A 20543-nucleotide genomic window follows, 5' to 3' on the forward strand; every position below is an offset into this window, starting at 1 on the left:
ATTCTTCCCCCTGACCCGCGGGGGGACCAGGGAGGGGTAAATCCTTCCCCCTGACCCGCGGGGGGACCAGGGAGGGGTAAATCCTTCCCCCTGACCCGCGGGGGGTAATTATGACTCTGTCGGGTTTTAATGAGTTGTGGCGGAGGTTCTTTTCCTTGCAAGCACCGAGTCAAAAAACACGTGACTTTTCAACATGTGTTCGTTTTATCTGTGCACTGAGGGACCTGATCACAACAGTCTGCCATGTTGATTGCAATTGATGATTAGCGTACTTTTGAAAGAAAAAAGCGATAAGCCTTAAATAAACTGGGCGAAGGCGACTACCGGACGTAGACTTCAGAAAGCTGGCCACATAGAGCTTTTGTACTGAGTTTTTGAGAAAAAAAAGACTTTGTTAAAAAGGCGACTTTGGGCTCAATTAAGGACCGCCTTAATAATGAGCGGACAGTGCAGAAAGGATCGAATCTTCTTCTTCTTCTTCGTTCGTGGGCTGAAACTCCCACGTACACTCGTGTTTTTTGCACGAGTGGAATTTTACGTGTATGGCAGTTTTTTACTCCGCTATTTAGGCAGCCATACGCCGTTTTCGGAGGAAGCATGCTGGGTATTTTTGTGTTTCTATAACCCACCGAACTCTGACATGGATTACAGGATCTTTTTCGTGCGCACTTGGTCTTGTGATTGCGTGTACACACGGGGGTGTTTGGACACCGAGGAGAGTCTGCACACAAAGTTGACTCTGAGAAATAAATCTCTCGCCGAATGTGGGGACGAACTCACGCTGACAGCAGCCAACTGGATACAAATCCAGCGCGCTACCGACTGAGCTACATCCCCGCCCGAATCTAATCCTCACTGGGATGTCAGTTGCGACTGATCTTTGCCACGTGCAGTCACACCGTTGGCCTTCAACTTCACATGTGGCTTGACTCAGTGTTACTATGGAAAATCAACTCTTCCACTGCCCCTAAAAGCTTGACAGAGTTGTTTCCGAACATCGTCAATTCTTTCTTTTCTTTCTTTAATTGGTGTTTAACGTCGTTTTCAACCATTCAAGGTTATATCGCGACGGGGAAAGAGGGGAGATGGGATAGAGCCACTTGTCAATTGTTTCTTGTTCACAAAAGCACTTATCAAAAATTTGCTCCAGGGGCTTGCAACGTAGTACAATGTATTACCTTACTGGGAGAATGCAAGTTTCCAGTACAAAGGACTTAACATTTCTTACATACTGCTTGACTAAAATCTTTACAAACATTGACTATATTCTATACAAGAAACACTTAACAAGGGTAAAGGGAGAAACAGAATCCGTTAGTCGCCTCTTACGACATGCTGGGGAGCATCGGGTAAATTCTTCCCCCTAACCCGCGGGGGGGGGGGGGGGGGGGGGGGGGGGGGGGGGGGGGGGGGTCACATCGTCAATTAATACTGTTGAAAATGTAACACATATACTGATACTGTACTGTCAAATCTATTATGTAAGCACATTTTCAAAGAGCACAGGTGTCAATTAAGTATTTGTTGAAGATCATAAAACACTTTTATTTTCAATTAAAGATGAAAAATACTACTTAAAATAATGTAAAATGTACCAAATTGATTTACAATAAAGTGTTAGTGCTCCAAATCAATTTAGTGCTGCTCATTTAGAATGTTTTATAAACATAGAGTTTTGGAAAAAAATTACAAAAATTATAATGAAAGATACACGTCTTGACGATACGCACATCTTTACTGTCTTTGAGTGATAATCAAGATCTTCTTCAAATATTGAAAACAGGTGACAATGTTTGGTATATTGTATTTTTTGATTTACGTGTCTGATGTGCAATTAATACACAAACAAAAGTCAAACTTTGACATCAAATGATTAAAAACAAATTGTTACTCAAAAAGAAACTTAAGACACTTGAGATAAACATTACTTTAACACACCCACAAGACTACAATTATTTACACCAAATGAACAACTTTATTCCTTCAGTATTCACAGACTTTAACTCTCTCTCTTTCCCTCTTTCACTCTCTCTCTCCCCCTCTCGCTCTCCCTCCCTCTCTTTCTTTCTCTCCCTCTCTCCCTCTCTCTCTCTCTCTCTCTCTCTCTCTCTCTGCCAAGGACAGATTGTAAGAAAAGGCATAGCCTTAAATCTTAATCCTTGTTAAATAAAGTTCAATTCAATTCAATTCTCTCCCCCCCCCCCTCTCTTTCTTTCTCTCTCTATCTCTCTCTCTCTCTCTCTCTCTCTCTCTCTCTCTCTCTCTCTCTCTCTCTCTCTCTCCCTCTCTCTCTCATGAAATAAACATTTCTCTAGATCTCGTGCTCTCTCGACACTCCCCATCACACCCACCACCCCCACCCTCCCATACTTTCAAAATTCACAAAACACACAAAATTAAGATTAAAATTGTTTCTGTTGCTGTTGAGGACGGACACGTTCCAAAAAGGGGAGAAAATTACACATTTGCACATATATATATTGAGCGAAACATAATATAGTGACACAATATCATTTTAAAATTCATTATTTACATTAAACAGTGAGACGTACTTCACACACCAAAACTGCATGCTTTAAAATGACAAAACAAATCTGTAAAAATAATCTCCAAGCCAAAATAGCATCACAATAATATCGCCGAAGAATGGTATGCACAAAAGTCTACAAGTTCAAGACCAAAGAGAAAGCAGGCTGAGAAAAAATATGAGTACAGTGGATCCCCCTTTTAAGACCCCCCAATCAAAGACTTCCCTGCCTTTTAAGACCCCCCAATCAAAGACTTCCTGCCTTTTAAGACCCCCCAATCAAAGACTTCCTGCCTTTTAAGACCCCCCAATCAAAGACTTCCTGCCTTTTAAGACCCCCCAATCAAAGACTTCCTGCCTTTTAAGACCCCCCAATCAAAGATTTCCTCCCTTTTAAGACCCCCATATCTAAGACTTCCTGCCTTTTAAGACCCCCCAATCAAAGACTTCCTCCCTTTTAAGACCCCCCAATCAAAGACTTCCTGCCTTTTAAGACCCCCCAATCAAAGACTTCCTCCCTTTTAAGACCCCCCAATCAAAGATTTCCTGCCTTTTAAGACCCCCCAATCAAAGACTTCCTCCCTTTTAAGACCCCCCAATCAAAGACTTCCTGCCTTTTAAGACCCCCCAATCAAAGACTTCCTGCCTTTTAAGACCCCCCAATCAAAGACTTCCTCCCTTTTAAGACCCCCCAATCAAAGACTTCCTGCCTTTTACCCTTAGGCTGGTTGTCGCCACATATCCCGCGCTACTGTACGTATACTGTCTTTTTTGTTTGTTTGTTTGCTTAACGCCCAGCCGACCACGAAGGGCCATTTCAGGGCGGTGCTGCTTTGACATTTAACGTGCGCCACACACAAGACAGAAGTCGCAGCACAGGCTTCGTGTCTCACCCAGTCACATTATTCTGACACCGGACCAACCAGTCCTAGCACTAACCCCATCATGCCAGACGCCAGGCGGAGCAGCCACTAGATTGTCAATTTTAAAGTCTTAGGTATGACCCGGCCGTGGTTCGAACCCATGACCTTCCGATCACAGGGCGGGCGCCTTACCACAAGGCCAACCGTGCCGGTACGTATACTGTCACCTGGTTGTCAAGACATATGTTGCGCTACTGGCTCAGTCTGTTTGGTCGGTTCCGATTACCTCCCATGGATGCGAAAACCTAAATGACCGTTTTTCTTTATTTTTCTCTCTGTTAATTCACCAGTGGCTATGTAGCATGTGTTACAGAATTGCACCAGTGTAAGGGTTAAGACCTTGTTTTTTTCAAATCTTCTGTTCATACCCTCTGTAAATTTACCTCCATTTTAAGACTCCCTCCTTTTCAAGACTCCCTCCTTTTTAAGACTCCCTCCTTTTTAAGACCTGGTTTTCTCAGATTTGTTAATAAGGTCTGAAAGGGGGGGTTCCACTGTACAGATAAAAGGAGACGTTAAAACAAAGGGTAGATAACTGTCTGGAGGCAGAACATCTCTTCAACTTGTAAATATCAGTTTTAAAACAAAGGGTAGATAACTGTCTGGAGGCAGAACATCTCTTCAACTTGTAAATATCAGTTTTAAAACAAAGGGTAGATAACCGTCTGGAGGCAGAACATCTCTTCAACTTGTAAATATCAGTTTTAAAACAAAGGGTAGATAACCGTCTGGAGGCAGAACATCTCTTCAACTTGTAAATATCAGTTTTAAAACAAAAGGGTAGATAACTGTCTGGAGGCAGAACATCTCTTCAACTTGTAAATATCAGTTTTAAAACAAAGGGTAGATAACCGTCTGGAGGCAGAACATCTCTTCAACTTGTAAATATTAGTTTTAAAACAAAGGGTAGATAACCGTCTGGAGGCAGAACATCTCTTCAACTTGTAAATTTATATCAGTTTTAAAACAAAAGGGTAGATAACCGTCTGGAGGCAGAACATCTCTTCGACTTGTAAATATCAGTTTTAAAACAAAGGGTAGATAACAGTCTGGAGGCAGAACATCTCTTCAACTTGTAAATATCAGTTTTAAAACAAAGGGTAGATAACCGTCTTGAGGCAGAACATCTCTTCAACTTGTAAATATCAGTTTGGCCAGATCGACATACAGTCAAACGTGTTGGTAACAACCACCCCAGGGACCAACAAATAGAGAGGTGGTCACAAAGACAGGTTCAACTGTACAATAATTCAGGATTGAATGAGACAAGTGAAAAAATGAGAAGAGGAAAATAATTCCATCAGTGGCAAAAATGTCACTTATATTGCAGCAAAGCTAGGAATTAGCAGAGTAAGAATTATGCACACACACACGCACGCAAGCATGCACACACACAAGAGAGGGGGGCTAGAATGGAGTGCCTCCTAAAACAAGAAGATTTTATAATCTCGACATCAAACGTCATAATGAACTGTTTCATGCCTTTGACTGACAGAAAAGGTGCTTTTAGCATGGATCTGCATACAAATCCCATTCTCCATACAAATCAATAGTTTAAGGTCTGCATTTTCCACAAACAAAAAGGGGGATAAAAATGAGTGTACATTGAACAAGCGTCTGGTGGGTAGGAAGGAGGATGGAAATAACACAAAGAGAAAGCTAGAAAACTTAGAACCCTGCATGCAAAATGTGACCCTCCACCACGAAATGAGTCGCATGTCACCTCGCGCGGTTCTGCGCTAGGCTTAATATAAGTCCGGGGAGTGTCTGATAACAATGTGAGGGTCACCTTAGTCACAGGCTTATAACTCACGCAGTTTTCGCTCTTTTCTAAAACGGTTTTCACCACTGGATAGAGCATACATAACTCTTTAGGAAACTGTACAAATATGAAAACCATGCAAAGGTGACATGCGACTCATTTCGTGGTGGAGGGTCACATATATAGTTGGATCTCTTGGAATACACACTCAATCTTTTTTCATTTCTCGTTTTCCGGATATAAACTTATTATTTCAATATCAACCTCTTGCGAGAACTTTCTTCGCTGACTATAAATAAATGTAAAACTAACCACAGCCATATTTTCTCTCTGATATGTACATAAATAAAACACAGTGGTGATGTTTTGAATCTCTGATACTGTATGTACATTAAAACAAAAAACACTAAGATTTGTTACATCTCTGTCTCTGATATGCATGTAAAATAAAAACAGCAATAATGCTTTCCATTTCGAATATACACCCAAACAAAATACACCTAAGATGTACGTGTTATACCTCTGATATGTATGTAACATAAAACAGCCATAATGCTTTCCATTTCTGATATGTATGCAAATCAAAACACACCTAAGACGTGTTATATGCTGATGTATACGTAAAATAAAACAGCCATAATGTTTCACAAACAAAACTCTACAATTCAAAGTTGTCTAGTCAGCAAGCTATAAATAGCCCCCAGACAACTCTGCAGAGTCTGCTGTGATAAGGGTGACGCAGTAGTCTCCTTGTCACATTTCCATCTTTGATATGTATGTAAAAAGCAGCTTTAATGCTTTCAATTTTAGATATGTCCATAAAAAAAATCTAAACAACAAAATGACTGTGGTGAGATAAACAAAGTTAAAAAACAACAAGTGTGTTTTATCACTGATATGCATGTAAAATAAAACAGCTATATAATGCTTTCCATTTCTGATATGTAAGCAAAACAAATCACAGCCAAGGTGTGGTTTGTCTCTGATATGTACATACAAATAAAAACACAGCAACGCTGCCATTAAGTCGCTAATGCTAACAATAACAGGCACTGCCGCACACAGAAAATGTTGCTGTGCCAAAAAAAAACAGAAAAAAAAAGAAAAACGATATATATATAATCTCCGATTTGCACATAAAATTCAAGACACGGCAACATAAAACGGCATTCAGCCTCTAATGCTAACAAGAACTCAGACAAGGGGCCACATAGAAGTTTGCAGTGCATAAAGAAAACCACAGCCAAGATGTATCCAATCTCTAATATGCACATCAAAATCAAGAGACAGCAACACTGGTATTTTGCCTCTACTGCTAATGATAACTCACACAGGGGCACCACCTCACAGTCTATTTTGCTTGAGGGAGTACAGCAGCTCCGGGGGGGGGGGGGGGGGGGGGGGGGAGAATGGTGGGGGGAAACATGGAGATTAAGGAGCTTCGACAATTGCTGATACTGTCCACATTGCAGTCAGGATATTTCCAATCTCTGAAATGCATTTCAAAATCAAAACGCATCAACTCTGGCATTCAGCCTATAATGCTAACGATAGCTCACACAGGGGCACTCTCTCTCACAATGAATTTTGCTACGCATCAAAAAACACACAGCCGGAATGTATCGAATCTCTGATATGTATATAACAATCAAACCACAGCAACAATGGCATTCAGCCTCAATTCAGCTCCAAGTTGACTTCGCAAAGACTTCACAAAGTCTTTTTTCCAAAAATTCAGTGCCGAAGCTTCGTGCAGCAAGCTTCCTCAAGTAGACTTTGCACAATTCATACATGTATCAGGCTAAATGCTAACGATAACTCAAGGCCAACTCTGTTTCACAAGAAATGTCTATCCTACTCACGACTTGCAGTAGGGTTTGGGACTTGGCGCATGGTAGCCGCCATTATTAGTCTCCGTTTTCCAATTTTTGGGGGGACAAAAAAATTCCGGTTGAGATTTAAGAAAAGTGTCGTCACAGTTGCGTCAAATGTATCCTCCCATCATTATTTTTAACAAAGAGACGCAATCACTTCTCTTTTTTTTTTTAAAGGTGCAAGTGATTGTGAATCTGTCGCTGTATAGTGTATGAGACAAGAAAAATCGGTAGGGGTAAATCATATTTCCCATGCTGTTTAGCATGTGATAATTTTAAGTGAGAATGTTTCCCTGAGGTGTTACTTTTGAAAGTGAGTAGCTGCAGCCGGGTTTCGGCGTACAAGGCTTCTGTGCATCAGTCTTGCAAGTAAAGTTGCCACATATTTTATCCGCATAATTTCTGAAGGCTCAAATTAACCGAGGGAAGTCAACTACGCAAAGAATACTTCACGAAGCTGGCCGCACAAAGCTTGAGCATTGAGTTTTCAGTAAAAAGACTTAGCGATGTCTTCACAAAGTCGACTTTGGGCTCAATTAAGGACTTTAACGTAAGTTCATTGTCCCCCAACAAACCGTTACCTTGGGTGTGTTAATAGACCCATTCCGGAAATAACTCTGTCAGGTTTGTATGGGTTGTGAAAGAGTGAGTTCCCTTGCTTTTGCGCAGACAAACATTGCCATAACGTGCTACTTGGGAAAGTTTTCTCACGTGACATTACTTCCCACATGATATCATAGGCCAGTCACTAGCGAGACATTACTTCCCACATGATATCATAGGCCAGTCACTAGCGAGACATTACTTCCCACATGATATCATAGGCCAGTCACTAGCGAGAGCGCTTGTCTCAAACACGTGTAGCAGGAAGCACATGGCAATTTTGTCTGCGCAAATGCAAGGCAGTTCACTTTATCTTCACTGCACCGGCTGCCAAACCCCTCCACGCGGAGGTGTTTTCAGACATGTCAGACACAGGGTGAAGGGTGCTCACTCTTTCAGAACACATGTAAACCCGACAGAGTTATTTCAAAAAATCGTCTATTATGCTAGGTCACGAGGTCCTGCAAGTCGTGAATTTTCATCAAGGCTGCTTGACCATGAACATGTTGTCATACGCAGGCGGCTTTGGACCCATCGGCAGGCCAGGGGGCACTGCTGGCAGTCCCATGTGATGGCTACTGTCGCCGAGAGGGGCGGAGGGCGTAAGGGGAGATAAGGGCGGCAGAGTCACGCCACGCAGCGGTGGCAGGGCAGCGCCACGAGCAGGGCCCGGCATGGTGGATTGTGGCGCCTGGGCTCTCAAAGGTGGCAGAGCGATCTGAAAGAAGGGAAATAAATCAGCAACCAAATAACCGAGCACAGCTAGAGAGTCGGTCTCTGGTCAATGACCTAACCAAATAACCGAGCACAGCTATAGAGAGTCGGTCTCTGGTCAATGACCTAACCAAATAACCGAGCACAGCTATAGAGAGTCGGTCTCTGGTCAATGACCTAACCAAATAACCGAGCACAGCTAGAGAGTCGGTCTCTTGTCAATGACCTAACCAAATAACCGAGCACAGCTAGAGAGTCGGTCTCTGGTCAATGACCTAACCAAATACAGGCAAATCCAGCTAACTCATAAACGGTTAAATCAAAAATTCGCTTAGCACACAAAGAAATTCTGGTCCGGAATCATCCCTCTTTATCTATGTGTACAAAGTACCCTGAGCTCGAAATGGGATTTCTCTTACGTAAGTCGAAAGACGGATAGCACACAACAGAAAGTCAGTCCCAAAGACAAAGTTTACTCTATATTTACTACAGCAACTCGAAACACGAAACTTGGCGTCTCACACTAGCGCATTGTGTAACCTTATTCCCTTCTTCTCTACACGGACGCCACACCGACTGGTCAGTCGGCACGCAATAAAGTATGAACTGAAGTTAGGAGGGGGCGAGGAGTAAGGAGGGGCGGATTTCACACAGTCAGTGAAAGTGTGACACACACCGTGTGTGATGAAGAAGATGTGCTGGCACAAGACTCTGATCTCGAGTCTCTGTTCTCTCGAGTCCAACAAGTGATGCCGGAATGCAGCAATGTGACTGTCGCTGATTACATCAGCGTTGACGCGGACTTGCAAACCACTTGTGAAGTGTCAGTGAAAGACATTGCCGACACGATGAAAGAGGGCGACGCCGAAGAAGAAGACGACAACAAAGGAGATGACGACGACACAGAAATAAAGCCACCCTCTCTCGCCGATGCCCTGGCAGCCATTAAGACTGTGACAAACTTTTTGTTGACGCACACTGTCCATGAAACGTCTCTCGACCAGGCCAGTTTCTTGGAAGGAGAAATTGAGAAAGGTGCGTTGAAAGGAAGAAAACAGACGACAATCATGGACTTCAAGAAGTAGGGAGACCGCGTGCTTTGATCGGACTGGCAAGTGTACATACGGCGATAGTCTTAGTGTTTACATCGAACAAACATTTTTCTTTTCATGGTGGTGGTTTTTTACTTTCATGTGTACAGTGATGTGCTCTCACGGTTTTATAAATATTAAAAAATGAACTCCAAACTGTTGTGCCTGTGATTCGCTTTCACGGAATGAAAAGCAAGGAGGAGTGTAGGCTACATGCTGAGAAAATTAGGTGAGTAACGTAATTCACGAGTGACGTTTCAGTCAGCTTGCTTCTTGTTCGTTTGTTCTTTTGTTTTGTTCATGTCGTCACCCACGTAAGTTTAGTACAATGACCAAGTCGAAATTTCGGATAGGACACAATAACAATTCGGTCCCTTCAATTTCGTCTTATCCGGATTTGCCTGTAACCGAGCACAGCTAGAGAGTCGGTCTCTGGTCAATGACCTAACCAAATAACCGAGCACAGCTAGAGAGTCGGTCTCTGGTCAATGACCTAACCAAATAACCGAGCACAGCTAGAGAGTCGGTCTCTGGTCAATGACCTAACCAAATAACCGAGCACAGCTAGAGAGTCGGTCTTTGGTCAATGACCTAACCAAATTTCAAAAGCCCGACTGATACGTTATCTTGCGGCTGACTGACTGATAAGCATTCAATGATGCTGGTTGAGATCGTATTGATTTCAATAGGAGAGGACTGAGATGATGATGGTGGTGACGGTGATTATGATGAATGTGACATATCATTATGGTGTTTTCTCAGAAAATGAGCACTGTAGGACCCCCTGCTTGATTCGGTCTTAAAAAGGAGGGAGTCTTAAAATGGAGGTAAATTTACAGAGATTATGAACCGAAAATCTGAGAAAACAGAGGAGGGTAAGGGGGTCTTAACTCTTTCTACCCCACCTATGTTGACCAAGTTTTTTTTTGCTGAGACCAGCTGTGCTGCAGCAGGTCAGTCAGAATTGTAGTAACTGTGTAGAAACAGTGTATCAACACGCTGGAATGCAGGCGTTAGATCAACGTTACAGGAAGCGACTGAAGTGATTGGGTGCACGGATATATCCGTACCAGGTCAGATATAGCCATATGAGTGGGTACGGATATATCCGTGCCTGGGAGACAATGAGTTAAAAGGGGGGTCCCACTGTACAATATTTTCTGGGTCTTTTTCTTTCTCACTCCCAGACTCCATTGTTGTGTACTCACTGAGCTGTAGGAGGGTGGCATGCCGGGGTTGTCCAGGCCCCCAGTGTTGCTGTTCTCGTCAAATCCACTTTTCCTGGCGTCCTGCACCACGAAGAGAGCTGCCAAGTCCGGCCCCGTGCCCACGTGGGTCTCCTCAGACGTGTACGTCCCGTTCATACGATAGGTCGAGCCGTTGGATTGCGGTGATTCATCTTCTTTGGGGTCGGCCATCGTCCCGATCTGAAATGAAGATAAAGCGTTTATTGTTTGCATTATCCAGAACACAGTGGTTCCTCATTCTGATAATCCTCGCTCCACGGCTATCGCCAGTTGTCTCTCTGACCGGACGTGAAAATCCCACGCGAATCTATTAAAACCAGAATACAGAGTGATCTCTCATATGTTGTTCACGAGCAGTGTTCGCGAGACGAAAATGATTGCAGATTGGCTGATTTCGACAGTGATCTCCGTTCTGTTCTTCACAGTTATGATAAAGACATCGTTCTAAGGTCAAAACAAGTCGAAATTTTGGGACTGCTGCCGGAAGGAGATCGTAATATATGGTTGCATCACTGTCAAAAAAATCGTCTGCTCCAGCTAGCGCCGAAACCAAACGGTTGATTATCACGTGACACTTATGCCATATTTAGAGTTGTTTGCACAGTAAATACATCCGCAAAAAATAGCTCGCTTGAAACTGTCTAAAATAAAAATTCCTCTGTATTCTAAAAATGACAAAACACCATGAAAAATCATTATTGACGATCGCGAATCTGCTTACATCCATAACACATTACAAAATTTTGTTTTATCCCAGTGAAGCTGGAGGTATCCCACGAACCATACCGACTTCAACTTCAGAAATATTCTTCCCGATAACACATGATAAAGAAGGATTCTTTGTGCCCTAGCTGGGGCTACAGTTGGTGATGGAAGTTCACCAAAAATTGGGAACATAGTATTTTAAATACGGTGGGTGTCGACCACATCTTCGATTTTTGATCCAAAGCAACCCAGAGCCAATGTGTTGTGGTGGAATTTCCAAGACTACGGCATAATGCTCGCGCAAGTAGATGACGTCAAGATATTTTGACGTCATTGCATCATGACGTCATCCCTTCTCTGTGGCTTTTCTCTCGCGCACATGTTGTGTGTGTGTTTGCATGTTTGTGTGCACCTGTGTGTGTGTGTGTGTGTGTCAGAGAAAGTGTGTGTGTGTGTCTGAGAAAGTGTGTGTGTCTGAGAAAGTGTGTGTGTGTGTGTGCATGCGCACGCATGCGTGTGTGTGTGTGTGGGTATGTACGTAAGAGAGACAAACAGAAGCAAGAGAGAGAGAGAGAGAGAGAGAGAGAGAGAGAGAGAGAGAGAGAGAGAGAGAGAGAGAGAGAGAGAGAGAGAGAGAGAGAGACTGTGTGAATGACAATGACAATGACAATTCTTTATTTTACGAGGGTAACAGAATAAGCATTGGTATACTTTTTTGTATCTGGCCCTCGCCCTAAAGAGGGACTAAATCTACTATAAAAACTACTACTACTACTACTACTACAATACTTACATAATTGGTAAAACAGTGTAAGTTTATGTACATACGTGCATTATATGAAACATTGTAGTTTATACATGTTCATGACAAGGTGCAAAGCAAAAATTTGCAAGTCAATTAGAGTAAGAATACTATGCAATAGTACATCAACTCTGCAAGACAATGGATATTATGCAGAACATCATAATAAAAGAGAGAGAGAGAGAGAGAGAGAGAGAGAGAGAGAGAGAGAGAGAGAGAGAGAGAGAGAGAGAGAGAGAGAGAGAGAGAGAGAGAGAGAGAGAGAGAGAGAGAGAGAGAGATAAAGGCGATTTGTCCTTCGCAGGGGGTATGCAGTGTCATGCACTTCTACTTAATTTATTCATTTTGTGCACCAGTGGGCTTTTACTTGTTCACTTGGTTATTTCCCTGTGAATAGGGCATCACAGGAAAGCCTTGACTGTGGAAAAAGGCGATACTACTAGTGTCAGCAAAACCTTTGAAGAGACAAGCAGCTCTGATAAACACCCACCTGTGTAGTGCGCACAGTGTAGGGGAAATTGGTGTTGGCAGCCGAGGGTCTGGTCAGGATCTGGAACACACAACAAACACCAAATGTACAGATAATTATCTGTATCTGTATCTGTCTGTTACGCTGCACTTGTAGAACAAGTCATCCAGATGTCTGGCATTGTTGCAGCGGAGTGGGGGTGCGCAGCTAGTTCTTTATCGTCGTCTGGCTACTGCCAGCGCCGACTTGAAGCTCTCGGTCGATGCCGAGGTTACAGTTTCTTCATCTAATTGGTTCCAGGCCACTACAGTCTTTGGGAAAAACGAATGTCTGTATTGCTCAGTGTTACAGCGTGGCACAGTGAAGCATCTGCTATTGTTCCTGATGTAGTTGTCTACTGGATTCGAGGTGCTAAAGTCTCTGGAAGATTGACGTGGACGAATGAGGCGTCCTGGTTTTTGAGGGGTCAGGAACTTGTCAGGCGGGATTGCCGGCACCAGCCCCTCAGCCACTTTGTAGAAGGAGGTTAGACGCAGGTGTTCGCGACGTTCCTGGAGGGTTGGTAGTTGGAGCTTGTGTAGGAGCCCAGTGACGAAGCCAGGAGTCGTGGTTCTGTAGTCACCAGAGATGAAGCGGGATGCGTTCCGCTGTATGCGCTCCAATCTCTCGACGTCCTGCTTAAGGTATGGGTCCCAGATGGTGGCACCATACTCAAGAAGAGGGCGGATGAGGGCAAGGTAGGCGTTGTGCCTGCAGTTTGATGGGCAGTGGCGCAGGTTGCGGCGGAGGAATCCGAGGGTGCTGTTAGCTTTCTTAGTGATGTAGTTGATGTGGGTGGAGCACTTCAGGTCATTCGAGAACTGAATGCCAAGGTAGGGGTTCGTGGGTACACTCTTGAGGATGGTGCTGTCTAGGGAATAGAGGTAGGAGGAAGGGGTTTTCCGTGCTAGAGTCATGACGTAGCATTTTGTAGCGTTGAAGCGCATGCCCCATCTCTCTGCCCAGGATTCAAGGCTCTTCAGGTCTTCCTGGAGGGCGATGTGGTCGCTGAAGTCAACGATCTCCCTGTAGAGGAGGCAGTCATCTGCGAAGAGGCGCACTTGGGACTTGACTGGATCCGGGAGGTCGTTGATGTGGCAAAGGAAGAGAAGAGGCCCTAACACGGTGCCTTGCGGGACTCCAGAGTCGACAGTGGTTGGGGCGGAGGTCGTGCCTTCCACAACTACCTGCATGGTACGTTGGGTGAGGAAGGTCTGGAGCCAGGCGAGTATGGAGCCGGAGATTCCGTAGCTGTTGAGTTTGTGGAGGAGACGATCATGGGGTACCGTATCGAAGGCTTTGGAAAAATCCAAGATGGCCATGTCGACTTGGCGCCCCCGGTCGTATGAGGATAGCAGGTCTTCTGTTGTTGTCAGGAGCTGGGTCTCTGTGGAATAGCCGGATCGGAAGCCATGATTTAGATTTGTCAGAATGTTGTTGGTTTCAAGGTGGGATAGGATGTGGCGGCTAATGATGTGCTCCAGCATCTTACAGGGGACAGACGTGAGTGAAATGGGGCGGTAGTTGGCTGGGCAGTGACGGTCGCCTTTCTTGAACGCGCACGCGACGTTGGCACTGAGCCAATCTTGTGGGAGACGCCCAGAATCTAATGAGAGCTGGTAGATGACGGACAGGGATGGTGCTATGTGGTGGGCTAGGGTCTTAAGGACGATGTTGGGGATGTTGTCGGGACCAGAGGCTTTGTTGGGTTTGATGTTTTGAAGGAGTTTGGCGACACCGGCTGTGGTGATACTGATGGGCTGTATGGTGGCAGTTGGTGGTAGAAGATTTGGCAGCGTGTTGCTGGTACTCTTGGTGAAGACAGACTTGAACTGTTTTAAAAGAAGGTCAGCTTTGGTCTGGCTATCACTGTGGAGTCTACCGTCTTCTTTTAGCGGGGCCACACCTATCGAGTCTTGCTTTTTAGCCTTGATAAAGCGCCAGAAGGGTTTGGAGTCGTTCTGGTCTAGTCCCTCTTGGATGGTGCCATTGATGTACTGCCACTCGGCACGCCGGAGCTCTCGTCTGCAGTATTTCTGGTAGTTCCTGTAGGGGGACCAGCTCTTCGTAGCCCTTGCACGCTTTAGCAGTTTCTTCTTGCGCTTGAGCATCCTCCTGATGGAAGCGTTGAGCCAAGGCAAGTTCTGGGGTCGCCGCAGTGTGAAGGACGGGATGTTTTTCTCCATGGAGCTAACGAGGAGGCTCTTGAACGTTTCCCAGAGGGTGTTGACGTCCTTGCCTGCCTTGTATGCCTCTTCGACTGTGCTGGCTGCATCGTCCATGTCCTTCTTCATGTTGTCCCAGTTGGCCTTCTTGAACTTGTAGCTCTTGCGCGCTTTCTGCGGGGTAACCTGGGGCCTGGTGTTGAAGTCTGACACTACGATGTCATGGTCTGAGATGCCAGGGGCGCTTACAGAGGACTTTACAAGGGAGGGGTTGGAGGTGAAGACCAAGTCTAGGATGTTGGGGCCACGGGTGGGGGTGTGTTGGATTTGGGTGAGGAGGGAGGATGAGGTGATGTCGATCAACGACTGCTGTATGGCGTTATCTCTGCCGGATGAGGAAGCGGTGTGGGTGGACCAGTCGATGTTGGGGCAGTTGAAATCACCTGCTAGGATGACTTCTCGTTGGAGCTTGCCGTTGTTGGTGAGCTTGTCAATCGACCTTTGAAGCTCGGTTAGGTCGTGCTGGTTCCGGTCAGGCATGTAGAACGCTCCCACATGGAGGTCCTTCCGGTCCTTCAGCTTGACTCTGACCCACTCGATCTCGCAGTCGGTGACGAACTCGGGCTGTTCGACAGAAGTAAGAGACTTTCCCGCAGTGGGGCACTGCGGTTATGAAATTAAAGGCCCCTCCTGTTTTTGGAACCGCAGGAGCTTTCTAGTTTGCTGTTAGGTAGATTTTTGGTTCCTCTTTCCTGTCATGCTCTCTTTTTCTTCATGAATTCTTTTCTTTTTTCTGCCTTCTTGCTCATTCACCTGTATTTTTTCCAAAAATCTCTTCTCTTGCCGCTTGTCTTGCGATTCATGTATAGTTTAATCTGTTAGTGTTCTGATGTAAGTCCAGCAGTAGATAGGTTAAGCCTATTTTAACATACTGGAAACTGGTAATCTTCCAGTAGGTATTAATTTAGTTTTACTAAAGCCTGCTGGGACACAAGTAATGGGTTAGTGCATTTGTAAACAGGAATCGCTTGACAAGTGGCCCCCTTCATCCCCCCCTTCCTCGTCCTGATATGGCTCTGCGTAGTCGGCTGGACGTTAAGCAACAAATAAACAAACAAAGTAAGAGACTTGTGCACAAGGATGAAGACGCCGCCCCCTCGAGTGGTTCGGAATTAACCCCAAATGTCTCACGGCCTTCTCAACCTTCACCCAAGGATGTCCCCTTCCACCCTCCACCCTCCCCTACTCACCAAAAGAAATGATGCAACATGGAATAAAGGATATTGGTGTAAACAAAGTAAGCAAATTATACATTTACCCAATAACACATTTTCTCTTTCAAATTTTCACTTCCAGCTGGGTGGACTGGACTGGACTGGAGAGCGCTTTGACAAATTGGGCATTTTCTTTACCCTAAGGGAAGGTTGAACCCCAACCACCAGCAGGAGAAGCAGACCTGGGAACCCCTGTTTTGCACTTGGAGTATTCTCAAGCAAACTTGGTGTATTTTCAGGAAAATGAGCGTATTCCACAGAGCATTTGAACAGCCATGATTCAAACTGATTTCAAACGCGTTTACCAATACGTTTAAAACAAATGCTTCTTTCAATGTTTACTGACAAAAACTATAATCATGTTTCAAAATACGGGATCGGCTTTGGGATGCGCTAGAAAAGAAAAGTAATCTAGGAATTTTTTTTTTCTCGTCGTATTTTTTTCCACTGACTGTACTGCTCGTTCTCGAGACAATAATGCGTACAAAATACCCCAACATTGTATGGGTTCCCAGGTCTGGAGAGGCAAGTGTTCTGACCACTATGACCACAGGCTACTCACTTTGCCACTAGCTCAGGCTACTCACAGTGGTGAGGATATACTGACCACTATGTCACTCAGACTACTCACAGCGGTGAGGATATATACTGACCACTATATGCCACTCAGGCTACTCACAGTGGTGAGGATATACTGACCACTATGCCACTCAGGCTACTCACAGCGGTGAGGATATACTGACCACTATGTCACTCAGACTATTCACGGCGGTGAGGATATACTGACCACTATGTCACTCAGACTACTCACAGCGGTGAGGATATATACTGACCACTATATGCCACTCAGGCTACTCACAGCGGTGAGGATATACCAACCACTATGTCACTCAGACTACTCACGGCGGTGAGGATATACTGACCACTATATGCCACTCAGGCTACTCACAGTGGTGAGGATATACTGACCACTATGCCACTCAGGCTACTCACAGCGGTGAGGATATACTGACCACTATGCCACTCAGGCTACTCACAGCGGTGAGGATATACTGACCACTATGCCGCTCAGGCTACTCACAGTGGTGAGGATATACTGACCAGGAAAAACAGATGTCCACACAGTCCCACAAACTGTTCCACAGCGTGGACCGTCTTCTCGCGACTCCACTTTGCCATGGCGAACATCGCCACCAGCACCACCACCGGTCCTGCCCAGAACCTGACAACAAGTGATAAAAACAACGATAATTGAACTAAACATTATCATTGATCTTTTGTGAGGAGAGGTTTGCAAATATTTCTGCTTTTTTGACTTACACTGTGAGTAAATACTGTTGTTGTTGTTGTTTTTGTTGTTGTTGCAGTTATTGTTGTTGTTGTTGTTGTTGTGTGTGTGTGTGTGAGTGTGAGTTAGTGTGTGTATGTGTGAGTGTGAGTTAGTGTGTGTGTATGTGTGAGTGTGAGTTAGTGTGTGTGCATGCGTATGCGTGTGTGTGTGTGTGTGTGTGTGTGTGTGTGTGTGAATGTGAGTTAATGTGTGTGTTTGTAGCTGTCTTTATCCCTGTGAACCTTTTTCTCAGTGCGACTGTCTTTCTGTGGATCTGCCTACATGTTGATCAAGTTAATGTTACCACAGGAGAGATGTGCAAATATAGTTGCGTATGTGTGCTTGTGAGTTAGTGTGTGTGTGTGTGTGTGTGTGTGTGTGTGTGTGTGTGTGTGTGTGTGTGTGTGTTAGTGTGTGTGTGTGGTAGTGTGTGTGTGTGTGTTAGTGTGTATGTGTGTGTGTGTTAGTGTTAGTGTATAGTGTGTGTGTGTGTGTGTGTGTGTGTGTGTGTGTGTGTGTGTGTGTGTGTGTGTGTGTGTGTGTGTGTGTGTGTGTGTGTGTGTGTGTGTGTGTGTTAGTGTGTGTGTGTCTGTCCACGTGTTTCCAACACACCCCTCACTTGTGATTGGCCCCTCCTGAGTAAAAGCAAGGGCATTCACTCTTTGACAACATCAAATGCAACAAACTTCAACTGTTTATTCTGGATGAATTCAAACCGACCCAACATTTAGCTCATGATTAATTAACAAATAGTTTTCACACACGGACACAGACAGACAGACAGACAGGCAGACAGACAAACAGACAAACAGACAAACTACAGACAGACAGACAGCCACTACTGTTTATTCCCACTCACCACAGTGTGTAGAAGACAAAGAAGGGAAAGTAGAAGTTGGCCTTGTTGGAGTGGTGTTTGAGTGTGAAGAAAATTCCGTACAGAAACCACAGCCAGCCAATGAGGCGCATCATCACCAGGCCATAGCCAGGGGGACTCTCGTAGAAATACAACACCAGGCCTTCGTCGAAAAACTGACCAACACACATTTTGGTTTATTAGAACAAAAACCAGAAACTCAGACCATCCGTCGTATCCACAAAACTAACAATTTCCCATAAACAAGATGGGCAAAGCCCATACGACTCACATGCTTTACACATTTTTTCTACCAAAATACATGTGACCTTGACCCAAGGTCAAGGTCATCCAAGGTCATGCAACACAAAGCTGTTAATTCAAGACATAGGAAGTACAATGGTGCTTATTGGCTCTTTCTACCATGAGATATGTTCACTTTTAGTGGTTCACTACCTTATTTTGGTCACATTTCATAAGGGTCAAAGTGACCTTGACCTTGATTATATGTGACCAAATGTGTCTCATGATGAAAGCATAACATGTGCCCCACATAATTTTTAAGTTTGAAACAGTTATCTTCCATAGTTCAGGGTCAAGGTCACTTCAAAATATGTATACAATCCAACTTTGAAGAGCTCCTGTGACCTTGACCTTTAAGCAAGGTAAACCAAACTGGTATCAAAAGATGGGGCTTACTTTGCCCTATATATCATATATAGGTGAGGTATTCAATCTCAAAAACTTCAGAGAAAATGGGAAAAATGGGAAAAATAGCTGTTTTTTAGGCAACATTTATGGCCCCTGCGACCTTGACCTTGAAGCAAGGTCAAGATGCTATGTATGTTTTTTGGGGCCTTGTCATCATACACCATCTTGCCAAATTTGGTACTGATAGACTGAATAGTGTCCAAGAAATATCCAACGTTAAAGTTTTCCGGACGGACGACTCGGGTGAGTACATAGACTCACTTTTGCTTCGCATGTGAGTCAAAAAGGAATAGAGATGGTAAAACTATGTCTGGCAACAAAGAAGATGCTTAATCACAAGATCAAACTCATTCCGAGCTAACTCAGCAATGCATAAATTTGAGATTTTGCTGGTAAAATCTGACGCTATCTATACATCTCTATTGTTATGAGACGGTCAAATTCAATGGGTATTATCTGTACTGGGAAAAGCTACTGACAGCTTTCCATGATTATATATAGTCATGTTTAAGGAATTATTCATATTTAATGCTTTTACCGTATCTCAATGTTTAATGCTGTTCTATATCCGTTGTATGTTTGTTGTCATACAGACACCACAAACAAATGTCTCTGTTGAGATATTAAAGTCTTCTACAGGGTGACACACAAAAAACGGTCATCACCAAAAGTCGAATAACTTCAGAAATGTTATTTAGATCAACACAAAACTTCAGCCATATTAGGTCAAGCCTATGTAGCAGACATCCCCAAAGTGTCAAGTCTGTACTACAAAAACTCTTTGTTTCACTGGCGCACAAAAATGTGCTCTATATGAGCTCCCCGGCGCTGCAGGCACACTTGGATCAGGAGGCAAAAAAAACGGTCATCACCTAAACTTGAATAACTTTAGAAATAATCAATCAATTCTTTTAATTGTTCAGATTTACCAAGCTTCGAGATGACATGGACTACGGAGGAAAAGACATTTATAGTTGAGGCATATTTTCGGCTGAAGTCAATCCATGCAGCTCAATTGATGTCGTGAATTTCCTGCACACTCAATGATCTACAGATGGGTCAACAAGTTGAGAACCCATGGGACTGTGCGTAACCTCAATGGTAAAGACACTAACAGACAATCACACTCTGGACGACCGATACCATCAAGGACACCACCACATAACCGGTTTTTTTGGTGTCACCCTGTATTTGTATAGAAATGTCTATATCAATCCCCATAAATAAAGGCATGACCCAACTTTGCAAACGTTTTGTTGTTCATTTCCTTCCCGTAGAAGAGAAAGGGGCAAAAACAGACAAATAAAACATAAAAAAACTTGAACAGTTTCCCATGTTCAACACTTCTTCTTCTTCAACGTTCCTGAATGTTCTGGTTACGTGTGAGCTCTTTTGCCCATTTGGGTTCCCCAAACTATACTCTGACAGCATAGTCAGCTTCACTCCGCTTT

At 44.1% G+C, this 20543-nt stretch overlaps 1 protein-coding gene and 1 long non-coding RNA gene across 2 annotated transcripts in view; both read right to left on the reverse strand.

Moving 5' to 3' along the window:
* Window positions 1-2396: 2396 nt before the first annotated feature.
* On the reverse strand, window positions 2397-4391 carry LOC138973759 (uncharacterized). The gene is made up of 2 exons (XR_011458144.1): window positions 3238-4391; window positions 2397-2757 (listed from the first exon to the last, which is right to left on the reverse strand). It is a non-coding gene; the product is annotated as an uncharacterized lncRNA (long non-coding RNA).
* Window positions 4392-4429: 38 nt separating this feature from the next.
* LOC138973752 (transmembrane protein 145-like) overlaps window positions 4430-20543 on the reverse strand; it is a 59010-nt gene continuing 42896 nt past the window's right edge. Inside the window, exons 9-13 of the mRNA XM_070346468.1 lie at window positions 18385-18557; window positions 17297-17417; window positions 12739-12798; window positions 10703-10921; window positions 4430-8407 (exon numbers count right to left, since the gene is read on the reverse strand). Coding sequence (XP_070202569.1) covers window positions 8171-8407; window positions 10703-10921; window positions 12739-12798; window positions 17297-17417; window positions 18385-18557 — 810 coding nt within the window. The 3' untranslated portion in view covers window positions 4430-8170. The remainder of the gene's footprint in view (window positions 8408-10702; window positions 10922-12738; window positions 12799-17296; window positions 17418-18384; window positions 18558-20543) is intronic.

Source organism: Littorina saxatilis, linkage group LG8 (genome assembly GCF_037325665.1).
Source record: "Littorina saxatilis isolate snail1 linkage group LG8, US_GU_Lsax_2.0, whole genome shotgun sequence".
NCBI classification, from domain to species: Eukaryota; Metazoa; Mollusca; class Gastropoda; order Littorinimorpha; family Littorinidae; genus Littorina; species Littorina saxatilis.